We start from the raw sequence: 27,131 nt of genomic DNA on the forward strand, positions 1-27,131 counted from the left end.
AAAAACAAACGCGCGATTGTAGAAATCCACGAACTCGCGCGGAGAGGACGCCGTTCCTTCCAACTTTACATAGCTGGCAAAAAAAAACGCGTGGCTACATAACTGTCAAAAACAAACGCGCGACTGTAGAAATCCACGAGCTCGCGCGGAGAGGACGCCGTTCCTTCCAACTTTAGAAGAGAAGTAATAGATGGCAGTTCTATTAAATCAGCGGATTGAGCCCGGCCAAAAAGAGCTGCCCAGTCGTAATTTAGGTTGGATTGGGCCAGCGAGTATTGGACCCTGGCAAAAAGAGTGGCCTAGTGGTAATTTTTGGTCAGGTTGGGCGGCAGTCTGGCTGGCCCAACAAAAAGAGTGGCCTAGTCTTAATTTTGCAGTTATACTAAATCCGTGGATTGAGTGAGCGTAGGCAAAAAGAGTGGCCCAATTAAAATTTAGCTTGGTTTTGGAGCGGTGTCTACAGGCCCGACAAAACTACGGGCTTTGGCAGCTATACTAAATCGTGGAGCGGCCCGATATTATTCTTGCCCATGGTCTTGGTCTTGCTTGCCCAATTATATATGGGCCTGGCAAAGAGAGTGGCCAGATCTTAATATCACTCAGGGCATAGACAAAAAGTCAGTCCAAGGCATAAGGCTCAGATCCCCTCTCCACTATCTTAGCAAATAAGCTATTTTGATTTAATCAGCATACAATTTGCTAGGCAACTTGCAGTCGCAGAGTAACCAGTCTGACTGACTGACAGAGCATTCTTCAGTTTTTGGAAACAAAAAAAGCTTTAAAATGCTGGACAGTTTTTTCAGAACCTCAACCCCAACAAGATTATTAGCTACATGAATTCGAGGACTTTAAGCACTGCAATCTGCAGCTCCTACAGTTCCCGTCAATACAAAAAACCCAGATAACTCCATTCTTCCATTTGTTGAGGTGAAAATTATTACATCGGAAACAGAGATAAAAAGAGTAGTGCATGCAAAGCCTGAGGGATGCTCGTTAGATTGCAATCACCAGACCTAGGAAACACGGGTAACCGCAGCATGAATTGCATCTGCAAGATGCGGGACTCTTTTAGAGTTGAGACCTGCCATGCTAATCCTCCTGCATTATGAACACATCACTTAGGTCACTTACAAAGCACCATTGAGACCTTAAGTCTTTCAAAACTCTATATAAATAAGTATTATGCAGTAACAAGATTATATGTAGGCTAAAGATTTCCGAAAAACTCAATGCGAATTATCTGCTGTCTTCACCCCAAGGGTAAAGGGCATAAAATACCTAACCGTATATGATCAACATGTAGTGAATTTACAAAAGTTTCTTACCCATCAGATGTCATGTAGACATGGTATTCTTTAGTCATGAAGGCGACTTGCTTTGAATTCAGTCCCGTGAAAGTAAACATTCCAATTTGCTTGATTATGCGACTCCAATCACCAGGTGTACCTGCCAGATGTTGAGGTGACATATACAAGATTAGAATAAATTTCCAGACTAAAGAGATTTTTGAGCACGTAGCATCCAAAGGTGAACATTTTTGTTTCAAGTCTGCACCCAAATGGTATCTATCTAACGCATGTTCTACGTTTTCTTGGTGCATGTCATTTACTTAATGCCCATTGTACCACAGCCAAATACCCAGCTAATTAGGATTCAGTTGGGCCCCACATCCACTAAAACAAACAGGAGCAATTTCCCCCGTCCATTGTATCCTTATGGATTTATGCCCAGTTAAGTTAAAAAACTAATCCAAGGTTCATACATTCTGAGCAAAAGGAAAACAACCATCCTTTGCATAGGGTCCGTCTGCACATATAGACATCAACAACTAAGGACAGAAGGATCAGGATACTGCTTCACACCTACCGATTCAGAAGAACCTTCTACCAATTCAGAAAGTAAGATAAAAGAAACGCACACAAAACACAAAAAGCACTTGGGAAATGTAGAAACAACAGAAATGCTCTAGAAATCACATCAAAAGATTGAGAAAAAGCCATTTAATAGAAGAATCTAATGTGTTTAGAGACAGTCCAGTGAACAACAAACACAAAATTTACCCTAGAAAATAAATAAGAGTGAAGTTTAGCGAAGGAACAACAGAGCAGTCAATCACAAAGCACAAGTGAAATGCTTACCTCTAGCATGCAAGGCATCAAAAAGTTGCTGGCGCATGCTGATAATACGGTCAGCCATTGCCTTCAACTCAATAGTCCATTCATTGTACATGTCCCTAAAGTTGAATTAAGGAAAAATGAACCATCAATTATGAAATGGAGTTAGAAAAAGGGTGACTTTTGATTCTGCACCTACAAATTGAGCTGACAACCAGCCTAATTTTTTGTCAGATCGACAAAGAACAAGACAATTCAAAGTTCGTTTATTTCCCATTCGAACAGATGTAAACATAATTTCTCACCAACATGCAAAAGCTGGGTATTCGAAAAGTTATGAATTAATACCTATCTTTGAGGATTGTGGCCACAATAGAAGCACCATGAATTGGTGGATTAGAATACATGGGCCGGATTACAAGTTTCAGTTGGCCCTCGACCCTGCCTGCCACATCAGCTGCCTTGCAGACCTATTAGAAAATGACAAATGTCATGGACTTACTTCCAGAGGACAGCTCCACTGTCATCAAATGGCAGAAGAAGAAAATGAACATTCGGAATGATAGGGTGAAGTTGGTATGGTACTGCCAATTTACAAGTCCAAGGAAGTGGGACTCATGCCAACTCAGCTTAACATGCAGTTTATGTTACTATGCCTTCAAGTAGTTATATGTTAGTTAAAGTGTCAAGTTATATTTTGGTCATCTTTATTATAGTTATCTGGGTAGTTATCATATTATGTTGTAGTGGGTAGTTGGTATGGAGGTGGGGAGCAGTAGTTACTCGTGTAAAATGCATATATGCTTGTTGGTTCAAATAAAGAAGGCAGCAAGTAAAAAAGCCAATTTCATGTTGTTCTTTGGAGGATGGTTATCCTCGAACTTAACCAACTAAACACTTATTGTTTCAGTCATTGGAAAACATAAGCAATCCTCCATCAAAAGGGATCCAAATTCCCTAGATAAGCCTGTCACTCAATCAATGTCGCAAGCATGTAACAATAAGCTGACAAAATTAGCCCTCATATTCATTAAAATCATCCAAGTCAGTCTCAGACTCTCAGTAGAGAACTATGTAATCATTCCGTCTTAAACTGAAGGAACATAATAACAAAAAAACATGTGCTGCTCATGTCACATTTGGACATCAAAGGTTCACTTAAAATGGGGATCACCACAGTGGTCTGCAAGAGTACTGACCTATTCATGCCATGGAAATCCCAGAATCAAGGGTATGTATTTCTGGAAAACTATAAAGCACTAACAATGAACGTAAGGAAGCTTCTCTCCAGATACTTACAATGCTTAAGGCACCAACACGTTCCCCGTAGAGGCCCATGTTCTTTGCATAACTTTGAGCTACAAGGCATTCACCACCGTCAGCAACAAACATACGAACAGACTGTGCATCTGCATCCAGGCTTCCACTAGCAAATCCCTAGGATGATACAAACATATTTGAGCCCACGTCAGTTCAGTTGAACAGAAAATGATTAGTTCAGAAAGTTCCATTCAAATCCTAAAGAGTACTAGAAAATTAAATGTTTTCATTTCTTTTCTCCTCAACTGCTTATTATTTCATTTTCCAGTATAACTGTATAAGTAATCTAATTTTTTATATTTTGCAACGACCTACCTGATAAGCACTGTCAAAGAAAGGTAACAAATCTCTTGATCTCATCAACTGCCTTATCTGTTCCCACTGCTGAAGAGTCGGATCAACACCAGTAGGGTTATGAGCACATGCATGAAGAAGCACAATAGCTCCAGGTGGAGCAGAACCAAGGTCTTCCAGTAGGCCTATAGTCAAGGGAGATGAAATATCAAAATGAGAGACACAAAACAATTAAAACAGAAGTATCCAGCTCTCTGCCATGCTCTGGGTGGGAGGATTGGAATATTCTTCACGTTTCAATTGTCTGAAAATCAAAAGATTAACTAAATACACTAGATCTGACTTTGATACAGTAGTTCACCCTTCAGAGTTTAGAACATGACATTATATCATGTTTTGAAATGAACAAACTAAATTCAGGTTAGATGAAGCAGTAAATTACACACTGGCCCAGAAAGAGTATGGTTTCAGACCTTGGGAGTTCAGCCCATGTGTCGCTGGATCATAGTAGCGGTATGTCTTCACAGATAAACCGGCCAGGGAGAAAACTTTTGTGTGGTTTCCCCATGTCGGCGATGGAATGTATATTGTGCGCTGCAAGAGGCAAACATCCAGGTATATCAGTATATGTGATGAATGGAGAAAAAATGAATCCATATGGCCACATGACTATAAGCAGTGAATATATAGGGAACTTACTTGATGATAATGTTTTGCCAAGAACTCAGCTCCAACTCTCAAGGAGCCAGTACCTGACAAACACTGAACAGTAGTAACCCTGTTCTCTTGAATAGCAGCGCTATTTGCAGAAAAGAAAAAACCAACTCAGATACGCAAAATCCTAGAAATTAATGCAAATAGAATAGAAACTCAAATTATTGCAAAAAACATGGAGATTATGTACCTGTCAGCACCAAAAATGAGCTTGGCACTCAATTTATTGAATTCTGTCAAACCAACAATGGGAAGATATTCCTTGAATCGAGACCTGAATATCTTTGAAAACGTAAGCATGCCTCTAGCACATAAAGGAATAACAGAAAACAATAACAACCAAATTAGTTCACCTATCATTTACAAGCAGCTGCTCGGCTCTTCTCACTACATTCAAAACGAGAGGTTTTCCTTCCTGTTATGCAGTAAACAAGACATATTCATATAAGTAGGCCAAACGTGCCTACCCAATAACACCTCCCTATAAACAACGCATATCCGATCATGAATAAATCTTAAATCCTAACAGTATCTGATACGCACGGTATCACCACGTTCAAGTTCCATGGTGTAAGATGTGCACATAAGAAATTAACCACCAGAAAAACTCACCTCAGTACGATAAGCGCCGACTCCCAAATTCAACTTGACAGGGCTTGGATCTTTGTTAAACGCAACAGTCACCTAATTTAACACAACAAAAACAATCAAAATAATATTCAAGTCAATTCAAAACGATTATACATAAAGTGAGAGCGACAGAGAGGAAGAGAGAAAAGTACTCCAAGGATTGGATCTTCGGGGGCTTGAACAAGATGATTGAAAACAGAGTTGCCGCGAGAGGACGAGGTCGGAGAGGCAGAGATGTCCATCGCCGGCGACGAAGAAGCACCGGAAAGGTGTCTGGCCAGAGCACTTATTCTACGATCAGTCGCCGAGGAAGAAGTCATTTTCAGCGTCTTCGAATATAAAAATCGCTACAAGTCCTTCAGGATTTGGCTCCCTCTATAAGAAGAACGACAACTTCAAGACGGTTGTAATGAGGTTTTACGCGGCGAGTGTGGAAGACGGAACCTCGTTGGTCATCGCGGGCCCCAGTTTGTATTATTTTACCTTGTTGTCCTCACCGTTTATAGTAATTTTTAAGGTTCCGCCTCACCAATCAGGAGGATTATAATTCCAAAAAAAAATTCCGCATATGATTTATTTGGATAAGTTCCAAAAGAGTGTTCAATTCGCTTGCGTGGCACGCCTATAAAGGTTCAGTTGTGCTGATCCCGCACGGTTTGATCAACGGCAATGACGGCTAGTTGTGACACGTGGCATCGTGTCAAGAGATCGTAGCTGTCCTGTCTAGAATTGATAAAATTTCATCAGTCCCCAGGCAGTGGATATGGAGTTTCCTTGCGAAGACAAATCACAAATGGGTCCCCGTTTCGTATAAGTTAATGGGCTGGATCATAAGTAACAAAAATGGGCCACAGAGATTCAATGGGCTGACGCATTCCCAGTACTAATCGGGCTTAAAAATGAAGTGTATGGGCCTGGGCTGCGACCCAATTTATTGACAGTGAATTAAAGAACCTTTTTTTGAGGTTCTTCCTTTATACTTGGCAGTTGTAAATCTAAGCAGTACTCTTCAGTTACAGTTGCAGCAACAAGTTGTCAAACAGTGTTTCTCCTTTGCAGTATCATTGTAAGCCAACTCTCTACAACAGATATAAAGCTCCTTCGTCGATGAGTCCTTCCGCGTAAAATCTCACATCCCCTACAAGTTTGTGCTGAGACATGAAGTGCACTTGAGTTGGGCACCAAAAATGAATGAGTAAAATCGGGTATGGCTGACGCGACGTGCTGATCAAATGGTTCAATGCCAATAGCACAAAGGATGCTAGCAAGCACAGTAACATAGATCTGCAAAATAAACAGTGAGCAGCATCAGATTTTGGTAAAAAGACAGAACAAGAAACTAGACTCTTAGTGTCAACATTACAACAACAAGGGGATTCATTAACCTGGGGCAGCAACATAAATATTACAGTAAAGCGACACATCTCTAAATGAAATATCACAAAGCTCCTGAACTCGTAATGGTGTTCATCAATATACTTCGGAATTTCCTGCGTCAGAAACAAAGATGTTTAGCTATGGTGTTCATCAATATACTTCAGAATTTCCTGCATCAGAAACAAAGATCTTTAGCTTGTTCTCTTAACATTTTTATTGCCCAGTTAAACTCCATGAAGAATTCTACATGTGACAATATTGAGAATGCCTACCTTTCTCCAGTCTATCTTGAAGAAAATAGCGACAATCACAGCAACTTCAAGTAATAATGAGGAGCAGATTGCAAAAATGTACTGACAACTTGGTTGAGGAACGTCAAAACTAGTGACGAAAGATTAAATGTATACACAGATTGTGAAAGGATATAAGAACAGATATATTGTAAAAAAGAAGAAGAAGAAGAAGAAATAAAAGATATTGAAGGCTCCATGAAAGGATACAGCACAAAGTGCGTAATTGCTAATACAATTGGCCACCATATGACCACAGATGGCGCTCAAGCAGACAGTGATTCCCACTCCTAAGGATGCGTTTATAAACCTGTTCAATCGGAGAAACAAATTCTTAGAATTTGGACAGAATCAAACACATTTGATAGTGAAAATCTGGAACCATAGTTCATGTTCCAGTTCTGCTAGCAAAATCCCACCTTACAAAACTTAATTTTGCAATCAATAAAGTAAATCTTGGGTAAATCTTTGACTCTATTCAACACTCCCCCTCAAGGTGGTGCATAGACATCGTATATGCCCAGCTTGACAAGTGAATCAGCAAACACTGAATTTGACACTCCCTTGGTTAACACATCAGCCAACTGATCTTCGGTCTTCATATACGGAACTTCAATTATTTTTTCTTCTAGCTTTTCATACACGAAATTCCTATCAATTTCCACATGTTTAGTCCGATCATGTTGCACTGGGTTCTCAGCAATTTTAATTGCTGACTGATTATCACAATACAATTTCATTGGTCTTTTAATTGACAAACTCAGCTCCCCCATAAGCCGTTTGAGCCATAACAACTCACAAATACCTTTCACCATTGCTCTGTATTCGGCTTCTGCACTAGACAATGAGACAACTTTTTGCTTTTTACTTCTCCAAGTAACCAGATTTCCTCCAACAAAAGTTAAATACCCAGTGGTTGATCTTCTTCGGTCTCCTTTACCTGCCCAATCTGAGTCGGTATAGCCCCATACGTCTGCATGCCCATTCTTAGAAAAAAGTAAGCCTTTTCCCGGTGCAGATTTTAAATATCTCATAATTCTAATAACTGCATCCATATGTTGTTTACCAGGATTGTGCATAAATCTACTCACAACACTGACCGCATATGCAATATCTGGCCTCGTATGAGACAAATAGATTAAACGCCCAACTAACCTTTGATATCGTAATTTGTCTATTGAAGTTTGATTCGAAAACTCTTCCAATCCATGATTTTGTTCCATAGGAGATCCAATTGGCTGACATCCAAGCATACCAGTTTCTGTTAATAAGTCAAGCACATACTTTCGTTGGGATAAAAATATGCCTTGCTCAGAACGAACAACTTCAATGCCCAAAAAATATTTTAATCCTCCCAAATCCTTCATATCAAATTCAGTTGACAAATAGTCTCTCAGTTTACGCATTTCTTCAGAATCGTTGCCTGTCACTACCATGTCGTCAACATAAATAATGAGAGCCGTTAATTTATCACCAACTCTTTTCAAAAATAAAGTGTGATCTGCATTACTTTGCTTATAGCCGAATCTTCTCATAGCAAGTCGGAATCGACCAAACCAAGCTCGAGGAGATTGTTTCAACCCGTATAAGGCTTTCTTCAGTTTACACACGACACTTTGATCACCTGGAGCTTCATATCCTGGGGGCAGAGACATATAAACTTCTTCTTGTAGCTCACCATGTAAAAAAGCATTTTTTACATCATATTGTTGTAGAGGCCAATCAAAATTTGCAGCTAGGGATATTAGGACTCGAACCGTATTAATTTTTGCAACAGGAGCAAACGTTTCCTGATAATCAACCCCATACGTCTGGGTGAATCCTTTAGCCACAAGCCTAGCTTTATACCTATCAACCGAACCATCAGGCTTGCACTTGACAGTGTACACCCACCTACAACCAACAGCTTTTTTTCCTTTCGGCAACTCCACCAATTCCCAAGTTTGATTTTTCTCAAGTGCTGTCATCTCCTCAGTCATTGCAGTTGCCCATTTTGGATCCAACAACGCCTCTTGCACTTTAGTAGGAATATCTATGACAGTCATATTACTGACAAAGCTTCGGCATTCCTTTGACAGTCGGTGAGTGGATGCATACTGAGCAATAGGATATTTCACTTTTCGCACAACCTCTGGTGAAAATCTATCTGGTGGAACACCACGAGTACTTCTTGGTGGGAGTACGTATCTGTCAGTTTCAATCGAGACACAAGTATTATCACAAATATTGTTAGTATTAACATCAGACTCAATGCTTACCTCAGGAGGATCTGTACGAGGAGTATCGGGAGTGGGTACTAGCGAAGATGAGAGAGAGGGAGCTTCAGCAACAGTATCGGCAACACACAGTGGATCAGGAAACAACTCCATCCAATTTGGAGCTTCAACAACAGTATCACCACTCGGGCCCGGAAGCGTGGAATTGGGTGAAGAAAAAAACATTTCATGTTCAGAAAAGGTGACATCCATAGTAACATAGAACTTACTTGTAGGAGGATGAAAACAACGGTAACCCTTTTGTGAAGGATGATAACCGACAAATACACACTTGAGGGCACAAGGATCAAGTTTCGTGCGGAGATGTTTCTGTAAATGTACAAACACAACACAACCAAACACCCGGGGAGGAAGTGTGAGGTGCGATGGCAGTGTTACATAGGATGCCAATTTATCAAGTGGTGTCTGAAATTGTAGAACACGAGTGGGTACCCTATTCAAAAGATATACAGCTGTGGTAACAGCTTCTTCCCAAAAACGTGGTGCCATGTGGGCTCCAATAAGGGCAGCACGTGTAATCTCCAAAATTTGTCTGTTTCGGCGCTCAGCAACACCATTCTGTTGTGGTGTATAAGGACAAGTGGTTTCATGCAAAATTCCATGAGTCTGAAAATAAGCTTGTAACTCCTGATTTACAAATTCACCACCATTATCAGATCGAAGAACTTGTAAATTAGCAGAGAATTGTGTTTTGATCATGGTATGAAACGTGCGGAAGCAAGCAGCCACATCACTCTTATGACGCATAAGGTAAAGCCAAGTCATACGAGTGCAATCATCAATAAATAATACAAACCATCTAAAGCCAGTAGAAGTAGTAACAGGGGCAGGTCCCCAAACATCCGAATGAACCAACGCAAAAGGCACAACTCTTTTATTAGAACTATCAGAATAAGTAGCACGATGACTCTTGGCCAAAACACATGTATCACACTGAAAATTGGAAGGTTCACATGTAGAAAATAAAGTAGGAAATAAATATTTCAAGTAACCAAAGGAGACATGACCCAAACGATGATGCCATAACCGAATCTGATCTTCTGATGCCCTAGATGACCCTTTTGCTGATAGAGATCGTCCCATACTAACATCTTCCACATAATATAATCCCTCTCTCTTAGTACCACGCCCAATTATCTCCCCGCTGCAGAGATCCTGAAGGAAACAAAAAGTAGGATATATTAATACTAAACAATTTAGTTGTGTAGTAACTTGTGGCACAGATAAAAGATTATTGGAAAGAGCAGGAATCAATAAAGTGTGCTCCAAGGATAATGAAGGAGTTAAGTTAACCCTTCCAGCGCCCGTAACCGGATATGAAACACCATTGGCATTGGTGACAGTAGAGCAATTTGGTAAACAAGCATCATGTAATAAGGACGCATCAAAGGTCATATGATTAGTCGCACCAGAGTCAAGAATCCAACCGGGATCTTTTTCAGAATTTGTTGCAAGAAGGGCTAGACCAACACTACCTGACTGTTGGAGAAGAGTAGGATCTACCACAGAGTGAGTGATATCAACTGGAGTAGTGGAAGCCATGGTATCCATTGAAGAAGGAGTCGGTGCCATTGGGACTGTAGGTGAGGTGCATAGCGCAACTTTACCACCTTTTCGAGCTTGTAATCGCTCTTTGTGAGCCTGCCACCACTCGGGATATCCATGCTTTTTGAAGCAAGTATCTACAATATGTTTGGTGCTGCCGCAATGAGTACATTTACCACCAGTAGGTACTGACAGTGACAAAGAACTTGTTGGAGTTCCATATTTTCGAACTGCCATAGCCATCTGAGGAACTTCTGAAGACATCATTGTATTCCGGCGAAGTTCTTCACGTCTCACAGTTGAGAAAGCATTATCAGGTCCAGGTAGAGGATTAGTACGAAGAATATCTCCCCGAACAGAATCATATATATCATCAAGCCCAGCCAAAAAAGAATAGACTCGATCTTCATCAATTTCAGCCATTCGAGTCTTAATCACATCTGGCTGAGTAAAGGTAATTGGACGACGATGATCAAGCTCCTGCCAAATAACCTTAAGATCGGAATAGTATGCAGCCACAGGTCGCCCTGCCTGCTTAGTTGTCATAGCCTTTCGAGACAGATCATACAAAATAGATTTATCAGCACCCTCAAAATATGTTTGAGACACAGCATCCCAAACATCATTCGCAGTGGGTAAACGAATAAAAAGATTCATTATATCGGCCTCCATAGAGCCAATAAGCCAGCCTTTTACAGTAGCATCCTCCATCATCCACTTGTTATATGTAGAGTCACTAACAGTAGGTTTCGAGGTCGTACCTTTGAGATATTCCATCTTTCCTCGTCCAGCAACGAACATAGTAACCACCTGAGACCAAAGAGTGAAATTTGAGCCATTCAGTTTGATCCCATAAGGAATAGAGGTTGGTTCTTGAGTTGGCGTCACCACAGGTGGAACTATAAGAGCACCGGATTCAGCCATGAGTTGTTTGTAATTTCTGGATGAGATTCTGGTTCAATGGTGCAATCGGCACCTGTTATGGACGAAGCAATCGGCTTCTGTCGGATGGTTGGAGCAGTCGGCCCCTAGTAGCTACGGTGATGGAGAGGTAGTATGTTAAGAGAACCTTGCTCCGATACCAACTTAATTTTGCAATCAATAAAGTAAATCTTGGGTAAATCTTTGACTCTATTCAACAACAAACAATGTCAAATAAAGACCAAGTTCAGTATGGTAACTTGTGCAGATTCGATCGAATGAAACCAGGTGATTAAGAGTCCAAGCAAAATTGACATGTCATGGATTCTATAACCAGGTTGAAACCAGAACAAGCCTTGAAATGCTATAATAGGCCACTGATACCAAAAGATTATGAAAAACTAACATATGGAAGAAGATTGTATCTATATAGCTAGTTAAGTTTAACAAAAATCATCACTACCCAAATAAGTTCTAAGATTAAAGAGAAGCATGTAAGAAGATTACAACCACAACTCCGCAAATGGATTTGTAAAAAGCAGAGAGGGTGACATTTTTTCTAAACAAACAACTTATTAACCTTCTAAAACAGACAAATACCCTGTTATAGAATGTGATGTTAGCAGTCACTGGACAACAATCAAGGATTGCAATATGGAAGAGTTGACCATACAAAATTTTCCAAAAGAAGAACATTACCATAGCTTTGGAATAGATGTACTCTGAGGCAGCTCAGCAACACCTTCCATCCACTTCTTTTGCAGCCAAAGACAATAGATAATCATAGCAACCCCAAGCAGGTTTATGATGAGGTTTACTATTCTGATAGAGTCATGCAGCCAACACCTTGAACACTTGGTCATTGATGGTTGATTCTGCTTAATTGAGCTATCGCAACGATCTTGTCATTGATGGTTAATTTTGATTTTTGAGCAGCTATCAGAAATACTATTAACACACGTGGGCATTTTTCCAAATGATTGTGTGACTAAATATGTGTCTGTGCGGCTGAGAGAGAGGGAGAGAGGGAGAGACGTGGTGGTCGGTCAATTGATGTGTTAGATGTAGTACACCTAACATTCATAAATTGCCCAGGCAAAAGGTGAGAAAAAATGTGCATTCCAGAGAAGAAGAACTACTAAATATACTGATATACTAAGAAGCTATCTATATAAAGGTCTCTCTCTTTTATGGAGGTTCGGAAGGTCAGGCTTTGGTGAGTGAGGCATTAGATTAACCATATTTCCATTGGAACCGACCACAGTGCCTCGTCTTCTCCCAGATCACCAACTCTACCATTCCAACCAGAAAAAAAAATGATAATAAAACTTGCCAACCGCCGGTCAAAGTCAATTTGTCTGACTCCAAAAACCAACAAGAAAAACCATTAAGTACATAGGTCTTGCCGCTGATCCTCCTTTACGCCATCGTAGTCGTAGTTGGTCGAAACGGTTGATTATATGGGGTTGCAGGTTTCGCTGGGCTCTGGCAGTCGGATATGGAGGAGCCTAGACACAGTGAAGATTTGATGGGGAAGGTGAGAATTTTAGATACGATTAGGGTTTAGTGTGGGATTGCTAGGACAGACAACTATTGGGCTCAAATTGGCGTAAACCCAACAAGTTCGCCCGTTTGTAAAACATTGCGGGCAACGCAATATTTGGCCTGATTGCTAAAACATTTTAAAAAAAGATAATGCTAGAGACCTAAAATATGATCTCAAGAGTTCTCCAAATCTATGTGACATTAAAATAACCATTGCGCTAGCAACCCCCAAAATTTGACATAAATTTATATGATATTAAAATATTCATTATTAAAAACACATATGTAAGGCCTACTTCACATCCAACACTTCACATTAAATGAGAGTCTTTTGAGGGTCTCATTGTCCAAAAAGTATTAACTACATTCTCTTCTAACCCTCAAGTTTTTTACTACACAATTACAATCAAGCACTCACTAATTCACGTGCAATATGAGACTTTGCCGAAAAGCTGGTTCATTTCTGAATATCTGGTTTAAGGTACGGAGATAATGGAGGCGGCACTTCTTGGTAGCTATCAGGCTTATCTTCTTCGTCAGAGGAGAGAAGGGATGGCCCCATCCATGACTTAAATCCTTCATTGACACGCCTCTCTAGCTCTGGTGTGACCTCGAAGGGATTTGCTTCCAACATTTCCACACCAAGGTTTCGACCACTAAAATTGCCTTCGTCAAGAATAGCAGCTGCTCTCCTTCTCAGAAAGAAAGCGGTTCCTCCATAGAGAACGACTAATCCCCACGATGCAATCTCGTAACACCAAAACAAGGGCAAGGAACAGCTACTCCCTTGGGTAAGGAGGCTGGAACCAAGAAACAGTGCTAGCAGACCAAATATGATGGCAAAAACAGCATTCAAAATAGAGAGACAACGAACCCCACCTGTAGATTGGTACAAGTCAAGAGAAATGCAACCCATGCAAGTGCCAAATCCAACAGACAAATATCTCTTAAGAGAGCACAGATGTGATTGTATTCAAAGGGAAAGAATCAATCCATCAAGACTAGCTCAAAAATAAATAATCCACCATGCGCAAGGTCAAATCAAGCCACGCAATTTCAACAAAAATGTTAAAAAAGCTGAAAAAATTATGGAAACAAGGTTGATTAAGCTAATCAATTCCAAAAGCAATCTATCAACCAATTTTACAGCCGCCTTTGCCAGTCCTTCATCATAATTTCTGAATAGAAAAGGTCAGTGACATCATTTTCGTTTAACCAAACTCCTTGTTTGGGAATGCTTCATGAGAAGACAGAGTCAATCCCAAGTATCTCGTATCAGAATTTGAGGTTGGTTTGGGTGAGGGCGGGGCAGGGGAGAAGAAATGGTCAAGCAGTGCCTATAACCATTATAATTCATGCCTTGGGATGTATTAAAACCAAGTCAAAAAGAAACTGATGTTCATACCTCGTTTTGAAGCACAATAGTTATTTTCAACCACCATCAAGCATCCATGCCTTGCTGGAGCATAATAAGCAACGGTAATCCCTGTAACAGTAACATGACTGAGCACATTCATCCCTCACACACACATGCAGAGTTGAGAAAAGTTAAAACCAATAGCATATTCTATTATTAAATATAAGGCACCAGAAACACTTAGCAAACGCTCAAGTAAATAATTGGGAATTTGGGATAGAGTGGAATAAAAAAGCAAAATGTGCCTGAATCGCTAAAAAATATGTTAGTAAGTTGAATGATAAATCCGTCAGTTCCAAGCCTACTTATCAAACATATCAGGCTATCAGCAGTTCAACACCATGTGGCAATGCATGATGGTGATGAACAGAAGAAATAACCAAATCAGCTACCCACCAACCTCATAACTACCTAAAAAATGAACTTTTTAGGCCAAGTCATTGCAACCAATACCTTCAGCTTCGCATGCTGCAGATAACTGAGCTTTTATATATGCGTTCTTCTGTGCAAGGATGTTTCTAAGATATTCCAACCAGTGTTTTCCATCAATGTCCAGAGACATGGACCAGAGATCAGCATGCCTGTGGTCCTCTTTGTTAAGGATTCAATTGCAAGCCTTCGTGAATAATGAATTCCTTTCCTAATAGCAATTCTTTTTTTTTTTTTTGAATGGCATACCACCAATTCTATCATATATCCATCACTATGGTGAATACATATTCTTCAGCAATAAATGAACTTACAAAAGTTGGATGGCCAAATGCTCAAGTAGCCCCATTTTCAAGGTTTCTCGTTGACTACATTGCTAAATCATTTCCTATACCTAGGCCAACCAAGAGTTATAGACATTAATGAGTTCGCCAACAGTTTTGTAGAAATATATCCTGGGCATTGTGAAGCTCAAGAAGAATTCAGCAGGAGTATTGCCTTATAAAATCTCTTTCGTATCTTCAACATGTTAAGAGGAAGAAAAAAAAAAAAGACCACTCCTACACCACCCAACTATATTGATAAAACAACTAAAAATTGTCAAAATTTCCATGATGGACAGACGGGGCAAATAAAAAGGCACGGTAGCCAAAATTCCATGTTATGTTTATAAAATTACAAACAAAAAAATTAAAGCAAACGCAAAGAATTCCTTACCAGCCATGAGGTACACAGCCGATGCCATGAAAATGATCATGTAAGGAATAAACAATACCATCCAGTAATAATCCACAGTTTCCTGATCTGTGAGATAAAAAGCTCCCGGGAAGATATCTGAATCGCCTCCTTTCACGTTTATCTGCAGAGGCTGCAACCTCCAATCCCCACAGAACGGCCTCTTCCCACTATCACCAGGAAAAACAATATTCAAGCTCACAAACGTACTTACAAGTATTACAAGGCAAATGACAGCAACAAAACCCAAAATAACTGGTCTCTGTAGCTTTATCCATGCTCTATCTTCTTCTCGCAGACTCCCGTACTCATGCTTGGGCATGAACGCTTGCCGCAACGCATCCCCGATGGTCTCCATCAAATCCAAGAACAAAGGCTTTGCAAATTGTAGTAAATTTTAGTCAGTGAGGTCAATTTTTAATTATTGAGTCAAGTTCACAGGCTCTGACAACAAACACTATAGTATTGTGAAGTCAAGGGTTAACAATTTTTGCAAATGAAAGTGAAACAATCCCCAATTCAGCTCTGATTCAAGAAACATATGCGCCAGAGGTATCAGTGATCCAGAGTTTCTACACTAATCCTGACTTCAGCTTTACTGGAACCTCCGCTTGAAATATTTCACGAAACGACAATATTCAGGAAAAATCTAATCAGGAAATTAGAAGATCTGATTTCTGAACAAAGAAGATAAAAGATAAACCCTAATTGTGAGTGATTTCGCGTCCGCTAGAGGGGACGATGACCATATGAGAGAACTCTTGAAAGTGCGTTGTGGTTTTGTGCTGCATCATCCTTGGCAGAGCTTTTTACGCTTCCGTTATCACTGCTGCGATTTGGCGAGTTTTTCCGTGCGGTTGCGCGTCTCCGACCCCCCCACAGCACGATGCCCGACGCTTCGTTGCCTTTAAGGCTTGAACTGCTTTTGGTGTTTTAGCGGGTTGTATTATAATATAGCCGTATAGGCCCAATAGGGTCTTGTTGCGCTAAATCAAGGGTTATAATATAACCGTATAGGCCCAATAGGGTCTTGCAGCGCTACCAAATCAAGGATGTAAACGGGCCCGACCTAAGCTATGATTGGCCCACTTATAAATAGCCCACGCTTGAGCCAATCAGCCCAGCCCAGCCCATTAGCAGGGTTTTATAGTTTTATTATTATTGTATAGGCACTAATTGTATGCCATTATTAATGTTCACATCATTACTTTGTTTTTTTCGACACAAACAAATGCCTTTTAATAATAAAATCCTAGTGTTGATTGTTGAATAGCCTTCTTGCCAAATCCGTTTATTTTTATGAACAAATGTTGGCTTAGAATTCTTTTCCTCCTTTTTTTTTTTGACGATAATACAATTTTGAATTGAAATATTCTCTCTTGGCCTGCATTTTGGCCCCTTCTGATAAGCTAAAAGGGAACAACTAACTCTTACTTTATACGATAATTAACCTACTTTCAAAAATTGTGCTCTAAATTCTAATACATAAGTACAAGGTGTTTTTTTTAATCGATATACACAACTATCTCATCCAAATATATAAAGACATGGTAAGTTAAGATAAAAGCACAACAATTAACCATGAAAGGTATTGCTCTAGTGAGAATTGAGAACCGAACTCAAGACTCTCCGAGTTCATACGATTACAATCCAGATGGATAAATACTAGACTATCACTCAAATAATTAGGTAAAAGGGGTTATGTACATCTCATTCTTTAAATGGATTATTCATCCACCATGCAATCCCATATTCATGTTGACTCACTGACATACATGCTATGTCAATTGATGATGTCTAAAACAGGTCTGCCCTATCAGACAAATCAGCCAAGTCAGACTGAGCTGGAATAACTAATTTCTCCTTCGCTGGTACGTGATCTCTTCCTTCCTTCCTGCACAAGAAGCGAACGTAAGCTTCGGTAGGGCCCCGAGGGTGTACTCGGGGGGACCTCTCCGACGCTCAAGTCAGTACAGTACTAAACTTGGGAGGATGGCTCGTTGCTTCGAGCGTTGCCTCTTGCTCAGTAAGTATTTTAGAGTGCAGGAGTTAGATTTTTTACCTGAGGGCAGAGGTTCCCCTTTTATATGAGTTTGAAGTGTTTGAGTTGTAGTAGGAGTCAGACTCTCTCTCATTGGTTTTCTAGAGGGTTTCTCGGATGATAAATTCCATCCGTATCCCTTTCCAAAGGGGAGTAAGACTCTGTCTAGAATTGGCGTCCTATGAGGACTCTTTATCAGTTGGACTTCGTGCATACATGCTTCTGTAGTACGGTTATTGAAGTGTGGTCTTCGGTCTGATAGTGCAGAAGTATACACTTCGGTCGAGTACCGAAGTGTACCCTTCGGTACGTCACCCGTATTGTCCTCACCGGAACTTATTCTGCCACGTGGCCTTCTCCCATTAGTGGGGGTATTTTGGGAATATCATCAATCATGGAGAAAAATAACTACTGCAGTAAAGTAACAGAAGAACGAATGCTGCCAGTTAATCATCTAAATTGTTGGAACTCATTGTATATGCTTTGTGATATCAGCCCAACACATCTGACTTAATAAATTACTAAATAAAACACAATATGTCTAGGTCAGTGCCTTGCAAGAAGTGACGTATATTTGTTTTCTTCCTATTGTGTATCTTACGTGAATAAAATATTGCAAATTTTTTACACTAAAACAAGAGCATCCATGTTCATTATTCAAGAGTTCTGGTACTCCTAGGTTTGCATTGTTGTATGTATTAATCCCACACCATCTTTTATTTATTAAATGTTACTTTGGTTTTTGATTGCTAATTAGAAGGTAACAAAGAATCGCATATATTCTTAGCTCACAGTTTAAAATCATAAATTATTTATTGATTCATAAAATACATATATTATTTTGGAGATTATCCTCTGAACAAGGAAATAAAAGGAATTCTGAATTTGTCTTTTGGGAACGACGTCGTTTGCTGTTGCGTATAACACCACACGTAAGCCATACAAATCGTATGATTGGGAAGTGGCCGGCCAAGGCCAACGGTGTATCCGCCTATCAGCCATTAGGTGAAGTACACGTCGTTATGGCATGCGTGAACTGCAATACCTAACACGTGGCTAACATTAATTGGCGGGCTTTTCTGTGAAAAAAACAATTCCATTACCAAATAATTCAACTGAAAATTGAATCAAAACGCAGAAAAATTCCAATCAAACAGAAAATAAAGGAAAGTATTTGATTTGATCTCTCACACTCACACAAAAATAGATTTGTTGAGAGAGAAAGAGGAAGAGACCTATCGGCGAAGTACTTTTTAAGCTATCCGATCCAGAGAGGAGAAATTACTTCAGATAGAAACCTAATTTGTTGACAGAGGGAGGGAGAATATAAGGAGGTCGCCGGAAATTTATGTTTTATTGCTGGAATTCGTAGCGATCTCTTCGGGTAGTTGGGAGCAAGTGCCGGAATCGGATTTATTGGTAAAGATGGTGAATTCTATGGTGGAGAGGGCCACGAGCGACATGCTGATCGGGCCTGATTGGGCCATGAATATTGAGATCTGTGACATCCTCAACCACGACCCTGGGTACGAGTCTTACTGGATTATGTTTCCTTCTCGCTTTGTTTGCTGATTCTGGTTTTAAAACTGTTTTTCTCGAATTTATTTTAGGAATGAGATTGTGTAGTTATTGTTCTTGAGTGTCTTGATTCATATATGATGGATTCCAAACGATGGCTTTTCGTGAATTTGATTAAACAGTTGTTCTCTGTCCCGTGAACAATACATACAGGAAACATGTAATAGATTAAGTTTGATGTTGAATTCTAAGTTTGTTGCTTTTACTAACATTGATGCTTAATTTAGTTTTGCCTTTCAATAATTGAGAGGCTCGCTCTTGGTAATGTATTTATTTTATTTTATTTTTCTTTTTTTCCTCCCACGGCAACAATGGAAAGACAAATGCAAATTTCATGAAAAATAAAGAAATAGAAGCTGGAATTTTTTAACTACTTTTGGGTCCTAATATGTGGCCAAGTGGCGGTGCAACCTAGAAGTCACAGTTTCAATACGGGAAACAACCTCTCCACTTATTATGTGGGGTAAGGTCTGCGTACATCTTATCTGTCCCGGTCTCGCCCACTGCGGTATGGTTGTGCATGAGAGTTGTTTACCTTTTGGGTCCTAATATTCTTGTGTTTAATGACACGTGGTTCCTTTGTTTTGCTTCAGTTAGTTTTCTTTGTTTGATCATGTGGTGTGGGAATTTAGCATAACATTAACATAAGTCTTTGAATGATAGAATATAAGAGTATTTCTATGAATCTATCAATCTTAATGGACATTTAGTTAACATGACTTGTGGATTTTGATCCTCTATACTTGCTGACCCTTTGCACTCTCTGAATCCTCTAATATGAACTTGATAATCTATTATAGTCACATTTGTACTTGAGATAAGATTTTATCATTTGTCAAATATCTGGTTATTTACATCAAACCCACCCTATTTTCGTGCTGTATGGGGTTGGTATGTGTGTTAGCATGTAATTTTCAAATTTCAGGTATGAGACTATTTTAATTTTTTATGGAAGGCAGATGATCCGGCAGCTATTTGGCTGCTTCTTATATGTATTTAGATCTTTAAAGGTGTATGTTCTTCATGAGTCCACACAAAAAATGCTGAGTTTGGGAGACTGTAGATTCTGACTTCTGTAGCATTGCTTGGACCATATTGAGTTTTTAACCTTGCCATCAAACTTGGGGCTAAAATTTTTTGAAGGCACTCCCAACATTAATTCTTGGTACTATAGAAGCTTTGAGTTACAACTTTTCCTCTTGTGTGCACAAATAATGTTGTCTGTGGATTTAGCTAGTCCTTCTTTTCTTTTATGTGGTGTCAAAAAACGAAATTGTTTTCGCAATTAAAAAAATCTGTTTGATGAGTTCCCTAATTTCGACATTGTGTTGGCATAATGTTATTAGGCAAGCAAGGGATGTTGTCAAGGGAATCAAGAAACGCCTTGGAAGTAAGAATCCCAAAGTTCAACTTCTTGCCCTAACTGTAAGCTTCGGACTTTACTTTTTCTAATTTTGTAATCCATTGTAGTGCTATTCTTATTACCTTGATGTATTCTTCCTAGTCTTTCATAATAGGTTTGTTTGGATCACATATGATGTTCTATTTAAGGACATCTTGTGTGCGATAAGTTCATGTGGTAGGTCCCGACTGTTATACAAGACATGGAGGAAAAAATAGTATATTGCAGTATCCTGTCATTAGTGAGGATTTTGTTCCTTAAATGCAGTCAGAGACTCAGAATAATGTTGATTTAGAAACCAAGGAAAAAGGTTGTGTTATTCGTTGCATTGTGCCTTAGAGAAATAAATTAGGTGATTTGAACTTTTGGAATTTGTCTGATGTACAATGCAGTGCCCTTGTCCTAATCTGTTTTTTCATTTATCATTTGTTCTTTCTATGTACTCTCCTTCTTTGGGCCGCACTCTCTCGGTGCTCCTTAATAAAATTTATTTTGCATTCAAAATTTTGAAAGAAAATGTAAGCAAGGTGGAGGAACAAAATCTGGAAGTGAACCGCCCAAAAAAGGGGGAAATTGTTAAGGCGGGTTTGATTAGGTTTGAGTTTTATTCTATTTTATGGGTTTATTTCTCATTGGAGATTTGTAAAGGGCTTTAGTTAAGTGGTTCGTTGAGTCAGTTATATTCTGATGGGCTGGACTTGTTATGTATGGTCTACAAGAGCCTAAATTAAATTAGGGTTTTGCAATATTATAATGGCCGTTATTGTGACTTCACCGGACAACGACATTGTACATTCATCATGAGGAAACTGTTGTTCTAATGGAGATTCGTTATTTTTTTAAAAAATGCTTCCTGTCTATAAATTTTCTTCCTTTAATAAATTATTACTTATAACATAAATATCCTTTCTTTTATTCCATTACTCTTGGGTTTGTCCTTTAAATCTGTAATTGATAGTATATGGGCCTTACTTGCTGAAAAATCCAGTCTTATTCTTATCAGTAGGTTTTTCAAGACTTGATTATTTGAGGCCCTTTTAGTGTTACTACTTTTTGGGTCAGTTACCCAGGCCACATAAATTTATAATAAATATAATTATCACAACTCCTTTTCAGTTAACATTCTCCAGAGAACTAAACTTGTTTAAAATTTGGTGTGATACTAGCTATTGGAGACAATAGTAAAGAACTGTGGGGACATTGTCCACATGCATGTAGCAGATAAGGGTGTTCTTCATGAGATGGTGAAAATAATAAGGAGGAAGGTAAAAAATAATTCTGGACTTATGTAGTTGTACCTCTTATTATTTACATTCTCTTGATTAAATTTGTTAATAGTATTTATTGATTTTTAATTGTAGCCCGACTTACATGTCAAAGAGAAGATACTGATTCTTATAGATACTTGGCAAGAAGCTTTTGGAGGACCTAGGGCAAGACATCAACAATATTATGGTGCATACCAGGAGTTGTTGGTAATTCCTTTAGGTTCATTTTTTTTCTTCCTTTAAGACTAACAAAGATCATAGTTGAGAAAGTAATATGAGTATTCTGGCATTCCTTATGGCAATAATCTGACCATTTTCTTCCAAACTGAATGGATTGTCTCTCTATTTTAAATAGCGTGCTGGAGCAGTATTCCCTCAGAGATCTGAGAGCTCTGCACCTGTGTTCACACCTCCACAAACACAACCTCTTTCTTCCTATCCACAAAATCTGCGTAATGCTGATTTTAGACCAGAGGCAGCCGAGTCTTCTACAGAATCTGAGTTTCCAACCTTGAGGTATATTTTGTCACTTCTCTTGTTCTTTGACTAAAACTTGACCTTGCTAAATGCTAAATCTCGCTTATGTCTTCTTGGTGCCACCTGCTTAGTTGCACATGCTGATGCCAAAACTTAGGGGATCAATAATAAGTGGATTGATGGTAGAATATTTGTTGGCATTTGAATGAATACATTGACTTTACATGTATGATCTATCTTGTTACTGTGTAAATAGTTTGTTCTTTGATTTTAGGTAGCATATTTTTATCTTTTGTCCATCAGATGTGGTGAATTTAATGAATCAAAAGAGTTATTGATGACACAATTTTGTGTTCCCCTTTTCCTTATTTTTGTGAAGACCAAACCAGCTGTATTATCTGTTATTTCCTACATTTTTAATATAGTAAATTTCTTACACCAAGCTCGGATGTATCAACTTGCCTTTTTCTGTATCGATCGAGGTTTTTGACATATCAGTATTCCAGTTGATGTTGCACTTATGGTTGTAATTCTTTTCCTGATCAATTAAAGCAGTGGTATCTTCCCTTCACTGGGGTAGTCATTGAGAGTAGGGATATATAGTACGATTCTCTTGTGATGCAGATTCTGCAGAAGGTTGCAATTGGCATTACATTTGCACACCTTGACTGCTTGATTTTGCGTTATAATTGGTGATTATGTATCTCTTGTCTTATTCGATATTTTTCTTTTGCTAGCTTGACAGAGATTCAAAATGCTAGGGGTATCATGGACGTCCTTGCAGAAATGCTAAGCGCATTGGATCCAGGGAACAAAGAGGTGTAACTTTTTATTAGTTTCTGATGCATTATTTCTTAACCTATTTATTCTGGGGAATGTTACATTTCTTGAGTTAATAAGTATTTGCTTATTTGATTAAGATTACTTCCAATTTGCAGGGACTGAGACAGGAGGTTATTGTTGACTTGGTGGAACAATGCCGTACATACAAGCAAAGAGTGGTCCACCTTGTTAATTCCACCACGTAAGGACTCGCATTTAATTCTTGTATGATGCACTTAAGGTTTTTCATCTCTTTACTATTCTGCTGTTATTTTCTTTGCTATCATGGTGACTTTCTAGTTTCTACGTGTTTTTCCTTTTTTTTTTTTTGGGGGGGGGGGGGGGTGATTGATTTTAGTATTTACTTCTATCCTCAAACCAATGACATGATAGTGATTGTTCATTCGGTTTGTTCCTATTGATGAACTGGTATTTGTAGCTTTTATTTTTTAATCAACTCTGTACTGAGCTTACATATAGGTCTCTTTTTGTGACATGTGTTGCTCGTTAGTGTTTTCAAAACTGGCTGATCTTGGTCTGCTGAATAGCTTAATTCTTTTCCAGAAAGCAGTGATTAATGGACCAATACTGCATATCTGTAACTTTAAGAACCACTATTTTTTATTTTGCTTTTATCACTGTGATTACTGTGGCACGTTCATCTTATTTTCAGGGATGAATCACTGCTATGTCAAGGATTGGCACTGAATGATGACTTGCAACGTGTACTAGCCAAGCATGAAGCCATTGCTTCAGGGACACTAGTTAAAACAGAGAAACCCAGTCCTGAGCCTACTGGAGCACTAGTAGATGTTGATGCCCCATTAGTCAACACTGGACATGGCAGCAAAAAGCCTGATGGAGGGTAAGTAGTGTAGTTACTAACTAATTCATATACACCAACAAACCTATGGTGGAAAAAATATACTGTAGTTGTCTCGTCAAAAATCTAACTGGATTAGGCCAAGTAGGCCTTTAACTTATACATGTTCACCATTGAGGTTTGAGCATGCGCAGATTTGAAATTCCCTTTGAAGTGTGGTTTTCTAGATGTCAATTTGAACTCAAATTTAGTGTTGCATTCGCACAAGGGACTCAATCCGTTCAAAAATTCCCATGCCTAAATATGACTTTTCTTGATGTGGTTGGTCCTAAAATTTTGTGTGGACTTATGAGGTTGGTCTATAATGTTGCTCAAGGTGACCTATATAGTTTTGAACGAGACAATTATTGTTTTGCCCGGTTATATGCGAGCCTGAGTTTTCAGGTTATGAATCTAAATTGATTAGTTGTTACCTTCTGCAGTATATCTGGAAACTCTTCTCTGTTTTGTAGTGTTTGGTATTTATGATTTTTCCCCGAACATGATACTGGTTTGATTCTTCAAAAATAAATAAATAAATAAGAAAAAGAAGAAGAAATAAACAGAAGAGACAGCGGTTAACATTTAAATGATGTATTTTAGCACTGGTAGATCTTGAGATTCTTTTCTATTTGGAAAAAGTGTTCAGTTTTTTTATTTTTTTTTAAATCAGAGGTCCGCTTGGATTAAGAAATGATTTTGAAATTTTGATGGAGGAGTCCGAGGAGAGCGTCCGTAACTTTGTAGCTGTGTGGAATTTGGTATATGAAGTGACGGAGATTTCAAATATGAAGTTCATGATTGCAGAGAAAGTATTTTTCTCTCCAGAATCCAAAACTTATGTAGTTGGCCTTTTGAGCTAAAAGTTTCAGGTTTCTTTGCAGATCTACCTCAAGTTCTGGTGCAGGGGCTAATCCACTGAATCAGCTGTTGCTTCCTGCACCTCCTGGTACAACTGGTCCAAATCCTCCGGCAGCAGCAAATCCAAAAATTGACCTGCTGAGCGGCGATGACTTTGACTCACCAAAAGTTGAAAATTCATTGGCTCTTGTTCCCCTGGGAGAGCCGCAGCCAACTGCACCTGCATCTCAGCATCATGCCCTTGTACTATTTGATATGTTTTCCGATGGTAACAATACCCCTAATTCTGTCAATATCCAACCTACTAATCTTGGTACACAAACCAATCCTATGAACACACCATTCCAACAGCAACAGAATTTCCAATCCCTAGAAACAGGATCTTACCAAAATGGAAACAGCCCCAATATGGGATCACCACAATATGGGCAGTCATTTTATGCTCAGGGCACTGGTCCTTCCTGGAATGCCCAGTTTGTCCAACAGCAACAACCAGCCTCGCCGGTTTCCCCAGTGTCACCAGCTTATGGTATGTTTATACTTTTTCCCTTTCGATAAATTGTTTTTATATGTTGAAGTGGATATTTTTGCTTGATCTGTGTTGGTTTGGGATTAGAGTCTATTTAGTTGTGTATCTAGTGTTTAGAAGTTCAGCTGGCAGCAAACGTCTGATGCGAGCTAAGTACTTCAAATGCTGGTAGGTCATCATAACCTGATTAAACTAACTTCTGGTTTATGGGTCATGCATTGCCCCTTGCATTTTTCCTCCAAACCTTCTGTATATGCTTGGTTTAGGATGATCAAACACTTTCAAAGTGACGAGTAAATTTTTTTGCATTTATCCCTATTTCATTGTAGAGTTTATTGTGCTCCACAAGTTATGTAATAAAGGTGCTGATCTTCTGGGTTTTAATGATGAAAAACTTTCACAGTGACTTACATGCATACTTTTCTTGCCATTATGTGTTCTATATTTTTTTAAGCTTGCGTGTTATGTTGAATAGGAGTTCAAAGTGGTGGATCACTACCACCGCCTCCGTGGGAAGTGCAGCTGGACAGTAATTTGGTGGCTGGCTCTCAAGTTCCTCAGCCTTTGCAAGTTACTCAGGTGCTTGTCACACATGCTCAACCAGTGCCAAATGGTATGCATCCTCAGTCACCTCAGTCAATGGGAAATGAACAGGTTGTGGGTATGTATATTCAGCCTATTACAGGTGGTCAATTGTCATCGATCAATCATCATGCTGGACAGAGCAATCAATTTGTTGGTTTCCATCCTCAACAAGTCCAGGGCGGACAGTATATGGGTATGGTCCCGCAGCCAATGCAATATGGGCAGATGGCTTCAATGTATCCACAGCAACAAATGTATGGTAACCAAATGCCAGGATATGGATATGGTCACCAACAAGGCGTTCAGTACCTCCAGCAGCAAATGCATTCGCTGTCTGTTAGAGATGATAATGGCATAACGAACTCTTCATATCAGGTCTCCACTTCTTATTTGCCACCTATGAAGAAGACTCCCAAGCCGGAGGACAAGTTATTTGGAGACCTTGTCGACATAGCAAAATTCAAGTCGAAGCCCACTCCTGGAAGAGCTGGTAGCATGTGACGCATCACGCATCATGACTGTACCTGCAATTTTTTATTTTTACTTTTCCGTTTCTTATATATATTATTTTTTTTGGCTAACTTGCTTCATTTTCTTTATTTTTCTTCCCTTTCTGATTTTATTCTGATATATATTTATTTCCTGGTCTGTTTGGCCCTATATCTGTGTTTCATGTTTGGCATTGAAATCCTGTACATTTCTTGTAGAGAAAAAAAAAAAAGAAAAAAAAAGAAATGAGAAAGGGTTGACACTCAATTGGGTTGATGTTCCAAGACATGGATTTCTGCTGGGAGCCTTTGTGTGTTGGATCGAGGAATTTTGTTCTGTTTAATAATGTAAGGGGACAAGGATTTCTTCACTTGGCCTTTCTGTTTCTTCTATTTCATTTTGCCTCATTCAATCGGTTATTTAGCAGAGTCGAAATCAATGGATGCTATTTGATTGTCCGGTGACTTGGCTTTGCGATTGTTTGAAGGAAGGAGAGCAGCTCGCTAATTGGCCCAGCCAAATCCACCGTACATATAGTCCTCGGCAATGGAAAGAGTTTGGGATGGTATATGTGCTCGGTGGCCTCTAATCAGTTGCCTTATCAGAATCT

General features: G+C 39.2%; 4 protein-coding genes across 4 annotated transcripts; 1 reads left to right on the plus strand and 3 right to left on the minus strand.

Annotated features, from left to right (window-relative positions):
• Window positions 1-661: 661 nt before the first annotated feature.
• Window positions 662-5,503, minus strand: LOC119996230 (aspartate aminotransferase, cytoplasmic-like). Its single transcript, XM_038842792.1, has 12 exons — window positions 5,225-5,503; window positions 5,055-5,126; window positions 4,796-4,857; window positions 4,633-4,716; window positions 4,428-4,527; window positions 4,202-4,322; window positions 3,750-3,913; window positions 3,414-3,551; window positions 2,463-2,584; window positions 2,139-2,233; window positions 1,326-1,446; window positions 662-1,098 (listed from the first exon to the last, which is right to left on the minus strand). The coding sequence occupies exons 1-12, from the start codon at window positions 5,390-5,392 to the stop codon at window positions 1,014-1,016; spliced, it is 1,332 nt and encodes a 443-aa protein (XP_038698720.1). The 5' UTR covers window positions 5,393-5,503; the 3' UTR covers window positions 662-1,013.
• A 356-nt stretch (window positions 5,504-5,859) lies between these two features.
• LOC119996231 (tetraspanin-19-like) lies at window positions 5,860-13,073 on the minus strand. Its single transcript, XM_038842793.1, has 5 exons — window positions 12,181-13,073; window positions 6,950-7,049; window positions 6,722-6,802; window positions 6,458-6,562; window positions 5,860-6,356 (listed from the first exon to the last, which is right to left on the minus strand). Exons 1-5 carry the CDS (start codon window positions 12,342-12,344, stop codon window positions 6,108-6,110), a joined length of 699 nt encoding a protein of 232 aa, XP_038698721.1. The 5' UTR covers window positions 12,345-13,073; the 3' UTR covers window positions 5,860-6,107.
• A 176-nt stretch (window positions 13,074-13,249) lies between these two features.
• LOC119996232 lies at window positions 13,250-16,528 on the minus strand. The gene is made up of 3 exons (XM_038842794.1): window positions 15,590-16,528; window positions 14,432-14,512; window positions 13,250-13,905 (listed from the first exon to the last, which is right to left on the minus strand). The coding sequence occupies exons 1-3, from the start codon at window positions 15,963-15,965 to the stop codon at window positions 13,484-13,486; spliced, it is 879 nt and encodes a 292-aa protein (XP_038698722.1). The 5' UTR covers window positions 15,966-16,528; the 3' UTR covers window positions 13,250-13,483.
• A 2,263-nt stretch (window positions 16,529-18,791) lies between these two features.
• Window positions 18,792-26,891, plus strand: LOC119997384 (TOM1-like protein 9). Its single transcript, XM_038844354.1, has 10 exons — window positions 18,792-19,174; window positions 20,573-20,651; window positions 21,795-21,893; window positions 21,990-22,103; window positions 22,252-22,412; window positions 23,111-23,192; window positions 23,312-23,397; window positions 23,869-24,060; window positions 24,942-25,447; window positions 25,923-26,891. Exons 1-10 carry the CDS (start codon window positions 19,074-19,076, stop codon window positions 26,531-26,533), a joined length of 2,031 nt encoding a protein of 676 aa, XP_038700282.1. The 5' UTR covers window positions 18,792-19,073; the 3' UTR covers window positions 26,534-26,891.
• Window positions 26,892-27,131: the final 240 nt, after the last annotated feature.

The sequence above is a fragment of the Tripterygium wilfordii genome, chromosome 4 (genome assembly GCF_013401445.1).
Source record: "Tripterygium wilfordii isolate XIE 37 chromosome 4, ASM1340144v1, whole genome shotgun sequence".
NCBI classification, from domain to species: Eukaryota; Viridiplantae; Streptophyta; class Magnoliopsida; order Celastrales; family Celastraceae; genus Tripterygium; species Tripterygium wilfordii.